The sequence below is a fragment of the Podarcis melisellensis genome (genome assembly GCF_964234715.1).
Source record: "Podarcis melisellensis genome assembly, chromosome: 2".
In the NCBI taxonomy this organism is placed as follows: Eukaryota; Metazoa; Chordata; class Lepidosauria; order Squamata; family Lacertidae; genus Podarcis; species Podarcis melisellensis.
Window position 1 is genome coordinate 122,615,714 of NC_138529.1, and position 13,277 is coordinate 122,628,990.

Sequence of the window (13,277 nt, forward strand, 5' to 3'; positions counted from 1 at the left end):
TTAGTTTTTTGCTGTCAGGTACTCCTTCGTGTTCAGTTCGGGCTTCAGTATGATTATGTAGCACTTGGGCATGAAGATGCAGCCCAGAAGCCCAGCACTGGAAGCCGAGATAGAGAAGACCTGAACGGCTACCATGTATTTCCCTTTGGTGCTCAGGTAGGTGGGCACAAAAGACACCCAAACACTGCAGAAGACCAGCATGCTGAAGGTGATCAGCTTGGCTTCATTGAAGGCCCCAGGCAGCTTCCTGGCTAGAAAAGCCACCGTGAGGCAGATGGCCGCCAAGAAGCCCATGTAGCCGAGGGCAACATAAAACATGGCCACAGACCCTTCATTGCATTGCAGGATAATCTCCCCAGGTAAGGAACTCATGTCAGAGTTTGGGAATGGGGTAGAAAGTCCCAGCCAGGTGATGCAGATGACAACTTGGACAGTGGAACAGGAAATGACAATGGAGTTGGCCAGACTTTTCCTCAGCCATTTCCTCAGCCTGTTCCCTGGCTTAGTGGCCAAGAAGGCCAGAACCACAGTGATGGTTTTTGCCAAGACAGAAGAGATGGCAGATGAGAAGACAATGCTGAAGACCATTTGTCGGAGAAGACAGGTGACTTTCCTTGGCCGGCCGATGAAGAGGAAAGAGGACAAAAAGCAGAGCAGGAGGGAGAAGAGGAGGATGTAGGAGAGATCTCTGTTGTTGGCCTTTACTAGGGGAGTTTCATTATATTTCATGAATATTCCCAAAATGCAGCCTGTGGTTGAAGATAAGAGTAGGGCAAAGGAAGCCAGGAGGACCCCCAAATAATCTTCATAGGACAAGAAGGTGATTGCTTTGGGGACACATTGATCTTGCTCCTTGTTTGGATGCTGATCTTCTGGACATTTGATGCATTCATTGGCATCTGCACAGAGTAAGAGAGACATCATTATCCTAACATTAGTCATACACCTAGAGCAGTCTGGATGCTGTTACAATTTTGCAAAATTATTGGTATATGGGAGAGACCAAGAAAGAACACTGTGTTCACTGGTAGAGAAGTTTCAATCCATGGATTCATCCCCCAAAAAAAGGAAAAAACAAAATAGAAATGCCTTCATAGGAGTTGTGGAAGAGTAATCTAAGATTTACTGCTTGTTATACTTTAAAATAAAATTATACGAAGATGATTTATATATAGTATATATCAAAAGGACAAAAAAGCTGGCCAAAATGTATTAAACTAAGTATGTGTTGGAAGTGCAAAATGTGGCGGACTTGCAAAAAGGCTAAAGGTACTGGGGAAAGATATATGAGATTTTAAAAATGTTTCAGCTGATGGGGAGGAGCTGATGATTCCCTATAAACCTGAAGCTTTGTTAAAGGAATTATTCAAAAAAAAACACACCTGGTTAACTTATTTATTATGCACTCAATGATGGCAGCATGAAGAATATTGTATGCCCAAAGGAAGATTGGCTTTTGAAAAAGATGAAGTATTTGGAACTGGCAAGAATGACCAAAATGACAAAAAACAACAACACACCCTTTAAATAATCAGTAAAATGTTTCCAGTCTTAAAGAACTGCTTTAGCAAGATGAAAGTGCAAGGAGGACATGAAATATGAGCAACAGTGTGAATTACTATGACATATAGGTTAACAAATACGGATGTACTGAATAGTATAGATGAAATATCCAGCATATAAGGGTAAATATGGAAACCATGGAGGAGGAGGATGGGAAGGCAACAGATAAAGTAACTTACAGTTTATGTTAAAATAGGTAAAGATTTCTTTTCTGTGGAAAAATTAATAAATAATATTTTTTTTAAAAAAAGTTTTCTCTGTGAAATGTTTCCTAGTTGCTTCTATTGAGAGCAGACAGGGAACAGCGAAGCAATTTTTGTCAGTTGTGTCGGTGGGGCTTCAAAGGTACAATTGGGACCTTAAGCAAGGCAGACGGTCTTCTGCCCTTTATCTGATGGGTGGTGCATGCATATATTACTTAAGGAGGCGGGAACAGTTTCCATCTAGTGGAAACTGCTTCCTCCTGTTGTTGCTCTTTGATCCTCCGAAAACCAAGCAAAAGGACAGCCTTCCAGCTGGAGGAATGGCAGACTGAAATATCCACTGCTGGTGCTCCTGCAAGCCAAGATAATTAAGCAGTGGTGAGAGGTGATCAGTATATAAATGAGAAACCAGAGAGGCATTCCGTTCATGGTGTTCCATCACAAACACGATTGAATCATAGAATCATAGAATCATAGAGTTGGAAGAGACGACAAGGGCCATCGAGTCCAACCCCCTGCCAAGCAGGAAACACCATCAGAGCACTCCTGACATATGGTTGTCAAGCCTCTGCTTAAAGACCTCCAAAGAAGGAGACTCCACCACACTCCTTGGCAGCAAATTCCACTGTCAAACAGCTCTTACTGTCAGGAAGTTCTTCCTAATGTTTAGGTGGAATCTTCTTTCTTGTGATTGGATCCATTGCTCCGTGTTCGCTTCTCTGGAGCAGCAGAAAACAACCTTTCTCCCTCCTCTATGTGACATCCTTTTATATATTTGAACATGGCTATCATATCACCCCTTAACCTCCTCTTCTCCAGGCTAAACATGCCCAGCTCCCTTAGCCGTTCCTCATAAGGCATCGTTTCCAGGCCTTTGACCATTTTGGTTGCCCTCCTCTGGACACGTTCCAGTTTGTCAGTGTCCTTCTTGAACTGTGGTGCCCAGAACTGGACACAGATTGTTCAGGCTGGCTCAGATATTTACCCCATCCTCCCATTGAAGGCCCTTTCCACTGATAATAATAATAATAATAATAATAATTTATTATTTATACCCCGCCCATCTGGCTGAGTTTCCCCAGCCACTCTGGGCGGCTCCCAATCAGTGTTAAAAACAGTACAGCATTACATATTAAAAACTTCCCTGAACAGGGCTGCCTTAAGATGTTTTCTGAATGTCAGGTAATTCTTTATCTCTTTGACATCTGATGGGAGGGCGTTCCACAGGGCGGGCGCCACTACCGAGAAGGCCCTCTGTCTGATGTTGTGTCCTACCTTCCTGAGTGGAGATGGTCCTTGCTGGGCAGGGAGCACAATCATAGCAGCAGGGCGGCTTCCCTTCCTGAATCTGCTTGGCATATCCTGGGTGGCAGCTCTCTGTGCATCTTGCATGAGGCGTGGTCTGGAAATGAAGAGAAGGAGCATTGAGGAGAAAGCATTAAGAAATGGACTGTTGAGTTTGGGAATGATCCAGGAAAAGGCATCTTTACTTCCAATTGTGATTCTTTTTTTTCTTTTTTGCAGAGCAGCATGGCCATGAAAACTCATTAGTGTATCTGCTTCTTTCCTTCAACCTGAATACCTCCTTTTTTCTATACAAACAGATGATCGAGGCAGCATGAAAGATACAAAGAGCAAGAGCCTAACTACATGATCTTTGAAGAAGCAATCATAAAACACTCCCACAAAATGCAGCACTAAAACAATCCTGATAAAGCTGCCATCACATCTGCTACTGGTTTATGCAGTTGTGCTTAATTAAGAGTAGGGTCCTTTAAGCTCAATGCGACTTAGCTCCAGGAAGTGTCTAGGATTGCAATGAAAGCCTCATATGTACTGTTCAACTAGCTATTAGAATGTAGCAGAAATCACATATATTTAAAGGTTAAATAAATTTATCCTACCTTCTTAAACACCGTGGGCCATACAGTTCCTTCTGAGTTAATGGTGAACTTTATATTTGAGGACTTCTGTCTCTCTATGCTCCCAATCTTCACACTAGCATGAGAATTATTAGGAAACAGCACCCAATTTACGATATCAAAGTCAATGGCCAGTGCCCCATTCTCATCCAAATACTGTCCATCAGCTGAAGTATCAGAAGATAGATTGACTCCTTTCAAGAATGAATGAAGCTAGAACAGAGGAAACCCCAGCTCTGAGATAATGTGAAACGACTTTGGATAATTCATCCTTGCTGCGTCTGCACCCTAATCTCTTTTGAATAAGGGCCAATACATCTTTCATCTGGACTCCTAGGGACTATGATGCACACTAAAGTCCCCTCATTTGGCTTCAACATTTTGTCAATGACCAATCAGCATTATTGCATATATTGGAAAAGACAGGTAACGGTTTCGGGAAATTTTGTGAAAAAATTGTCAGTATGGATTTATTAAAAGTGGAACACAACGTTGTTCAAGGGATGGATTCCAATTTTTACTACAGGGTTCTCTTTTTCTAAAGGAAACTATGAAAATGTCAATCCAGTTGCATTAGGGCTCTGATAGTTGTAGATTATACGGAAGTTTGGAGGTAGAAAAAAGTTGGTTGGCTATTCCTTCCATTTGTCATAGGACTCCCTCAGAGCAAAGCAGTTTTGGAGCTCCGTGGATGAATTTGTAACACAAAAGTTTGTAAATGTATTGATGTCTAATGATAATCCAGAATGGTAGTGTTTGAATCTCTGAATGTAATTCCCTCATGTTTTCTGAGTTAGGTCTATTTTTAGACTGCTTGTTAAATTTTGTAAAACAACCAGCCCCATATTCATTTTACATCCAGGTTCTGCTGAGTGGAGCTATGAGAGCCATCTTCCAATATCTGATGTGCTGTCACATGGAAGATGGAGCAAGCTTGGTTTCTCCTGCTCAGGAGGGTAGGACTTGAACCAGTGGCTTCAAGTTACAAGAAATGGGATTCTGGCTAAATATTTGGAAAAACTTTCTGATGGTAAGAGCTATTTGAAAATGGAATGGACTCCATCAGACAGTGGTGGAATCTCCTTCCTTGGAGGTTTTAAGGCAGCAGTTGGATGGCCATCTGCCATGGATGCTTTGGTTGGGATCCTGCATTGAAGAAGTTTGGACTAGATGATGTCTGGGGTCCCTTCCAATTCTATGATTCTGTTACTCTATTATTTTGACCTTTCAAAACTGCATTTGGTGACTTTTTTGTATTACCAAGAAATGTAGTATACAAAGCTGCTAATAATAATTATTATTCATATTATTTATTTTAAAAATTACCTTATTTTTTCATGTGTAAGACTAGGTTTTTTTAACCAAAAAATTAGGTTTCAAAGTGGGGCTTGTCCTAAACACGGGTAGTGCTAAGGGGTGTTTTCTTACTTAGGAGTCCCCCAAAATAGTGGGCATCTTATACATGGGGGTGTCTTATAGAAGGAAAAATATGGTAGTTGCTTTATCTTGCCCTGGGTATGCAAAGTGACTTACCAACAAACTCCCAATCTCTGTTTAAGGCTTTATAACTGGAAACCAACACTTTGAATTCGGCCCAGAAACCAACTGGCAGCCAATCCGGTTGGACCATTGCTCCAACCGTCTAGCCCTGGTGAGTAACCTGTCTGCTGAATTTGCCACCAGCTGAAGTTTCTGCACTATCTGCAGAGGCAGCCCTGAGTGTAACACATGGTTGTGATCTAAGTAGTCTAAAATAGGTAGATAACTGCAGACTCAGACCAATGGTCCAAACAGCTCTACAGCGCTCTCTATGTTGTGACGCCTGCCAATTTGTGGCTGATACTTTTGTATGCCGGAATGTCACATTGGTTTTGTGGGTCTGATGCATGGGAGGGCCATTTCTGTTGTTGAAGGTGACTCGGAAACTACAACTAATCCAGAATGCGGCAGCTAGACTGGTGACTGGGAGCGGCCGCCGAGACCATAGAACACCGGTCTTGAAAGACCTACATTGGCTCCCAATACGTTTCCGAGCACAATTCAAAGTGTTGGTGCTGACCTTTAAAGCCCTAAACGGCCTCGGTCCAGTATACCTGAAGGAGCGTCTCCACCCCCATCGTTCAGCCCGGACGCTGAGTATACCTGAAGGAGGGCCAAGGGCCTTCTGGCGGTTCCCTCATTGCGAGAAGCGAAGCTACAGGGAACCAGGCAGAGGGCCTTCTTGGTAGTGGCACTCGTCCTGTGGAACGCCCTTTCAGCAGATGTCAAAGCGATAAACAACTACCTGACATTCAGAAGACATCTTAAGGCAGCCCTGTTCAGGGAAGTTTTTAACGTGTGATATTTTACTGTATTTTTGGTTTTTATGGAAGCCGCCCAGAGTGGCTGGGGAGGCCCAGCCAGATGGGCGGGGTATAAATAATAAATTATTATTATTATTATTATTATTATTATTATTATTATTATTGCACCCCATGGTTCCAGTTTCTCCTTGACTTATGAGTCTCTGGGAGGTAGGACTCTGTTAGGTTTCTGCCAGCAGGTGAAAACAATGTTATTGGATTATTTAAACATATGATCTGTTCATTGCATTTCAATGTATTACTGGAAACTGCCCTCAGGTATGATGAAGGGTGGTATATTCAGAAAACATCTTAAGGCAGCCCTGTTCAGGGAAGTTTTTAATATGTAATGCTGTACTGTTTTTAACACTGATTGGGAGCCGCCCAGAGTGGCTGGGGAAACTCAGCCAGATGGGCAGGGTATAAATAATAAATTATTATTATTATTATTATTATTATGGTATATACATTTGCAGAAATTTGTAGAAATAAATGAATAAGATACACTGCTTGATACACAATGCTTGATTCTGACTGCGGGATTATGGGCAGAAAGGCACAATGGACTCGGTAGAGCATCTGCTTTGAGCGCAAAAGGCCACAGATTTAATCTCCAGTTGGGCTGGGAAATATTCCCTTTCAGAAACTCTGGAGAACCACAGGCAGACAGCCAACATGGAGAATACTAAGCTAGATAGATCAATGGTCTGCTTTGATGTAAGGCAGATTCCTCTGTTCCTATCAGGATCATTCCAGAGCTGTGTTAATGAATCACAGTCTTCAAAAGTGAGGGGCCATACCTGCCATGGCTGTAGACTTTGACGTTCCATCTCGTCTCCTCCACCCACCATCAACCTCTGCTTTGATCTGGATGAATAGGCTGCATTCAAGGCCTGAGCCACGACTTGGACAACATAGTAAGTGATATAACTGTCTTGGGAGTGGATCTCTTCAATCATCTCCTGCCTTGGCATCTTCAGATGCTCCTTCTCCCTGCATTTTTCCCAACTCCTCACAGACAAGGACTGCTCTGAATATGAACATGTAAATGCTTTCTGCCAAGAAGCAGTACGTATTGGTTCATAGTGGCCAATTCTCCTGCTTTTTTTGGTCTTTATTACAAAGGACAAAGAACCATGGGCATGCCGGAAGGCTTCCATCTCATATGACATGATTGTGTCCTGAAGACCAATGGTGATCCAGACTTTCCCCCCGGTTTGTGTCCTTTCAAAGAAAGATTGTACCTCTACGATGACAAAAAATCCATACTGAGATTCTGCATAGTAAACAAATACATTGACTTGTCTCCACATGGCAGGTGGTTCATGAGGAAACCACAAGGAAGTTTTCCGTTGCACTCTTTCAGTGAAGGCAACACAAATTTCCCTATTGCTCATTTTAGGCGTCAAAGTGCTCAAGAACTTTTCTCCATTGCCGTTGTCTGAAGCAAAGAGGCCCACCCATGTCCATCTGAAGTGCAGGAGGAGTTGGACCACCCCATCATACAGAGCTTCTTCATTTGGGGCCATCCAGTTGACAAAAGGGGCCTGTTTTTTATCATGAAGAACAAAGCCAGAACTGAGCTGGTGAGAGAAGGGAAAGAGAGACTGATGCTTTGCTTTTCAGGACAAAGATTGGATACTTCTATGTGAAAGAAGATGACAAATTTAATTATCATCCTCTAACTTATTTGAAATGTAACATTTTGTTTCTGTTTAAGCTATGTATGTACCACTTAACTGCAATAGTTTGTGAGCAGTTAAGAAAGAGTCAATGGGGGGGGCAAGGATCCAGTTCTCATCCTGGCCAATCAGATGCATGTGGGAAACACCAAGCAGGAGCTGAAAACAATAGCACTCTCTGCTCCTGTGTTTTCCAGAAACTGTGGTGACAGGAGCGTGGTCATCATGGCCAGTAGCCAATGATAGTCTTCTCCTCCTCCATGAATTTGTCCAACCCCCTTTTAAAGTTGTCCAAGTTAGTGTCCATTGCTGCTACCTGTGGACAACAAGCTCCATCGTTTAATTATGGGTATATATGTAAAAAAAATAATTGGGGGACGCGGGTGGCGCTGTGGGTTAAAGCCTCAGCGCCTAGGGCTTGCCGATCGAAAGGTCGGCGGTTCGAATCCCCGCGGCGGGGTGCGCTCCCGCTGCTCGGTCCCAGCGCCTGCCAACCTAGCAGTTCGAAAGCACCCTCGGGTGCAAGTAGATAAATAGGGACCGCTTTCTAGCAGGAAGGTAAACGGCGTTTCCGTGTGCAGCTCTGGCTCGCCAGAGCAGCGATGTCACGCTGGCCACGTGACCCGAAAGTGTCTTCGGACAGCACTGGCCTCTGGCCTCTTGAGTGAGATGGGCGCACAACCCCAGAGTCTGGCAAGACTGGCCCGTACGGGCAGGGGTACCTTTACCTTTATGTAAAATTAGGATTTCTTTCTTGCCCCCCATCTGCAACACTTCACACTCATTTACACTTGCCATTTTGACACCCTTTCTCTGAGTTTGGAGCATTTCCCACAATTTATTTATTAAAACATTTCTGTATGCTTTCTCCTTCATGAAAAGCACTGTTTCAAAGTGGTGTACATTATAAAGTAAGGAATAAAACCAGTTACATCATCCTCAGCAGAACTTGTTTTTTTCATGGGGAGGAAGATGTCAGGTGTGCCTGACTTGAAGCCCATTCTTACCTGTGGGATTTTGTAGATGCCCAACATGCCTGCAATGTGCATGGAGATGTCGGATTCACCCCGTTCAAGAACAGCCAGCACTTTTCTCCGCCTTCCACAGCTGTAGTTTGGGATATTGATTCTCCCACCAGCAAGCAGATCTGTCAGGGCGTCCGAAGTCATTCTTCCATCAAAAAAGGTCTCGTAGATGCTGTAGCCCAGGGTGATGTTGGGTAAGAGCCTGGGGTTTTTATTGACATCGTGAATGGCAAGCAAGAAGGTAAGAATTTGCAATCCCCTGCTATCTGTCTCACTGCATAAAGAATGGTGTCACATTGTCACGTTCGATTCAGTGAAATTGATAGTCACATTATTATTATTTTTATCAATCAAAGCAAACGAGAAAGGAGCCCAGCAAGTAGGGCACAGTGGGGCAGTGTCCGCACTATCCTTGCAAGAGAGAAGAATGGAGAAAAACACAAATCTGGCCCTATGTGGTGACCTACTTGGTTGTCCTACCAGGTCTGGTGGTTGTGTGCCCTGTGACCTCACAGTTCCCTAGGGTGATGAATAACCAGTCAAGACAGCAGCATATAGTTTTTGGGTTCAAATAGGCCACAATTTTATTGGTTACAGATGTGCATGGTTTGGCATCGATATTGGGTGAAGCCAATTATTCCAGCCGAGCCCTGTTGGCTATTTGCAGGTTAGCTGCACTGCAGAAGGCGTGCTGGGGAGACGACACATTACAAGGAACGCAAAAGTAACTTTTGCTAGGTTTTAATAACAAAAACAAAAACTCCTTTCACAATATATCAATAAGCATGACCCAAACACCAACCCATCCACCAGGGGACTGAGAGTTAGGTGCTGCACTTTATATGCTATAAAGGTAAACGTACCCCTGCCCAACTCTAGGGTTGTGCGCTCATCTCACTCTATAGGCCGGGAGCCAGCGCTGTCCGCAGACACTTCCGGGTCACGTGGCCAGCGTGACAAGCTTCATCTGGCGAGCCAACGCAGCACACGGAACGCTGTTTACCTTCCCGCTGGAAGTGGTCCCTATTTATCTACTTGCACCTGGGGGTGCTTTCGAACTGCTAGGTTGGCAGGAACTGGGACCAAACGATGGGAGCTCACCCCGCCGCGGGGATTCGAACCGCCGACCATTCGATCGGCAAGTCCTAGGCGCTGAGGTTTTACCCACAGCGCCACCCGCGTCCCTTAGCGCCACCCTTAGCGCTAAGGACACCCCTAGCATCCCTTAGGTTTTACCCACAGCACCACCCACGTCCCTTATATACTATACCCAACAGCTTAATTAACATAACTTAACAGACCTGCTATGCTGCTTCACAGCTGTAAAACTAAGTCACGTTATTTGCTCTGGCCCTTAAAGAAATACACATATTGTGGAACAATAATGAACCTTCCAATTTAAAGAGGCCATTCAACAAGCCCATCTGCTGGGAGTGCATCTGGGGGTAAAACACATTTTTTTGAGGGGGGGCCCTACATCAAATAGAGGCATTGCTATTCTTCTAGAAAAAGAGGTGCCAGAAGTCACCATGAACACCTCCCTTGTTTTCTTATAATGGCAAAGGCACCCACCTGGGAGAGGCCAGAACTGAGTTCCAGTGACTTCTGGCTGCAAGAAAAGCCCTGAATAGGAGCATCCACCCCCAGGGGTCCCCCTTGAAAGAGTGCTATGACCCTAGATGCTGCCTGGGTGTCGAACAGAAGCCTTTTGGATCCCTTTAAGGGGAAACCCTTAACCAAGGAGGGGCAACCAGAGACTACAAACTCTCCTACAGCCCCACAGGCTGCATTGTACTCGCCTAAGCATAGAAGACAGTTACAGTTGTGCCTGTGGGAAAGAACTGTGCATTGAACATTGTTCTCTCCATCTATCAGTGCAGACACCTGTAAAGGACGAGCCTGCCTTTCACTGTGGAAGGACAGTTGCCTTATCATTCACTTTTCCTAGTGAGAGAACCCATTTCTCCTTCATCTCCTGGTGGGGGCAGTGGCTCCGTCCTGTGACACTAGTTCTATGGATAAACTTCCAGAAGATTATATCAGACTGAAAGCTGAAGGACACCGCAATTTCCATACCAAGAAACACGGCCCAAACATTCCCCATACCCCTAAGTTCCATGAGAATTAATTTCATTTTGCTAACTACAGAAAACCTGCAAATCAGGCACAGCTCATAGTATTTGCTATCTTATAAGGGGAAAAGTTATGTAGAAATCCTTTATTAAATAAATGAAATAAATCACAGGGCCCCATTTTATTAAATAAATGAGATTTATCACAGGGTACTTCTTGTTTAAAGCTCTGAGAAAGACCCATTCTAGTTTCAGTCAATGTCATCTCAGAAGGGCTGACCCAGGTACATCAAGAGAACTTGAGTTAGGAAGCAGAAACACAAAGAGACAAAGAGAAAGGATTCAAAGAAGAAGAATCAGAATTTTTGAAAATAATCTTAGGGAAGATAAATACAAATAGAAAGACGATGATAAGCGAGTGGAAACAACTAGAAGGATATTTGAAATGGAGTGGTATAAATGTAAATTTACAAGCAAGGATTAATCTGTGAGCACCAGCAAACAAAATATAGAGTTAAGAATAGAGAGGAAGAGAGTGGAAAATCTAAGGAGGGTAAGATAGAATGTCAAGGAAAGATAAGTTGGGAAGTCCACGAACAATTAGATAGGTGAGGATGGATGGATGAAAACAAGTGTATCCAAATGTAACAAAAAATGCATTTTTTTTAAAGGAAGCAGAAACACATTAATACATTACTCACGGATCAACCCAGATATACGGGCTCCTGTCAAAGGTAGAAGGAAATTGATCTCCAATGAATCTTGAAGATATGACACCACTAAGGAGATGGCCTCCTGGCCTGTAAAAATTCACAGCGTAATTTGTATCCTTGATCCAATTCAGGGGACATTTTGCCTTCTGCTCCATCCCACAGGTTACAAGAGGGAGCAACAGGAGCAGTGTTATCATTCTGAATCCACCTGCTACACTTCCCTTCCAACTGTTTCTCTTAACTCCATAACCAGCTAATCAGAAGAATCCTAAACCCTTGCTGGACAGAGGTTGCTGAGACTTGTCCAGCGAGCCAAAGAGGAAGGGCCAGAGCATTTCTTTTCCAGCCAGAAGGTGCCGGGTTCAACCTCTGCTACCTGCTCCAGGTAGGACTGAGGATGTCCTCTACCTGGAGAGCTTACAGTCAGTAGATAGTACTAAGCTAGAAGGCGGCTTCCTATGAACTGATTAAACTTCACATGGACTTATCCCCTCCACCCTTTCACCTGGCCTAAAGCTTGACTGCAAGGACTCTGTGGCACAAAATATATTTTATATATCAAACTTCTCAGGCATGGTGGAGTAAATCACCTCCTGCTGCTCTTGATTGTGATGTTTGTGTTATTGTTCCCAAAGGCAGCATTTGAAGGGTGTTCGTGGGGGATAAGAATAGATCACTGTGGTTCTGATAATTGTAAGGGGAAGAAAGGTCTCCTCTGGGAGCAGGTGCAGAGCAGGAGAAAAACATGTTGACTCAAGAGACTGACAAGGTTCAAGGAGGGAGAAAGTTGAGTTTGGCTGAACATGATTGACATCAGAAGAGCCCTGAAGCTGGATCAGGCGAAGGGTCCATAAAGTCCAGCATCTTCTTCTCAAAATGGACAACCAGTTGCCCCAAAGGGAAGGCCCTAAGGAAGGGGTCAGTGCAGCAGCCCTTTCCCTACAAGTGATGCCCAACAACTGGAACTCAGAGTCTTCCTGCCTCAAACAGTGAAGGGAGGACCTATCCACAAGGACTAGTTTCTGTTCATATCCTTAGCCACCTCCATGACTTGACCTAAACCTCTATTTTTATTTGAAATAAAATTCCCATACCACTTCATTGTAGACAGAGGTTTACAAATTTAAATAATTAAATAAAAAAAGTTAAGCTAAAGATGGATAAATGGCTAGCAAAGGGAAAGCTTGGTTTGGCCTATCCTTTAGCATTTTTAGGAGTCACCAACATGCTGCCCTTCAGATTTTGTTTAGGATTGAAATGTACGGTATCTCCTGCGTAGTCCTATATAATCCAATAAAGGCTATAAAAAGCCCCATTGTAAATGATCAAAGGCTTTCTCTGCATCAAAAAAAATAATATGCCAGGTGATGGTCCTCGCTATCAGCTCCCACCTCCTCCTTAGTCTCCGTGTTGCTCTTGCAGAACTCAGCAAGCGAGGAAGGCGAGAACAAAACCAGAATCGGTTGGTTCTGTCTGTTCCTGGCTCTGGTTCCAGTTATCTGCTCTGGGGCCATAGATCCCCTGCGTAGTCCTATATAATCCAATACAGGCTATAAAAAGCCCCATTCCAAACGATCAAAGGCTTTCTCTGCATCAAAAAATAATAATATCCCATATAGTTGTTTCACTTTATTGGTAACATGAATGAAATGTAGGACCTTACATATGTTTCATGAGAGTTTATGTCCCATAATAAATCCAGTTTGATCTGCTATATATTTATGTATTACTATATTTAATCTGTTTGCTAGAATT

General features: G+C 43.6%; 1 protein-coding gene across 1 annotated transcript; it reads right to left on the minus strand.

The window, feature by feature from the left end:
- On the minus strand, positions 1–12,624 carry LOC309363279 (vomeronasal type-2 receptor 26-like; the record flags this gene model as incomplete). Its single annotated transcript, XM_081899384.1, has 6 exons — positions 1–899; positions 3,042–3,168; positions 3,671–3,901; positions 6,831–7,613; positions 8,720–9,011; positions 12,617–12,624. 6 exons carry the CDS (start codon positions 12,622–12,624, stop codon positions 1–3), a joined length of 2,340 nt encoding a protein of 779 aa, XP_081755510.1.
- Between the last annotated feature and the right edge of the window lie 653 nt (positions 12,625–13,277).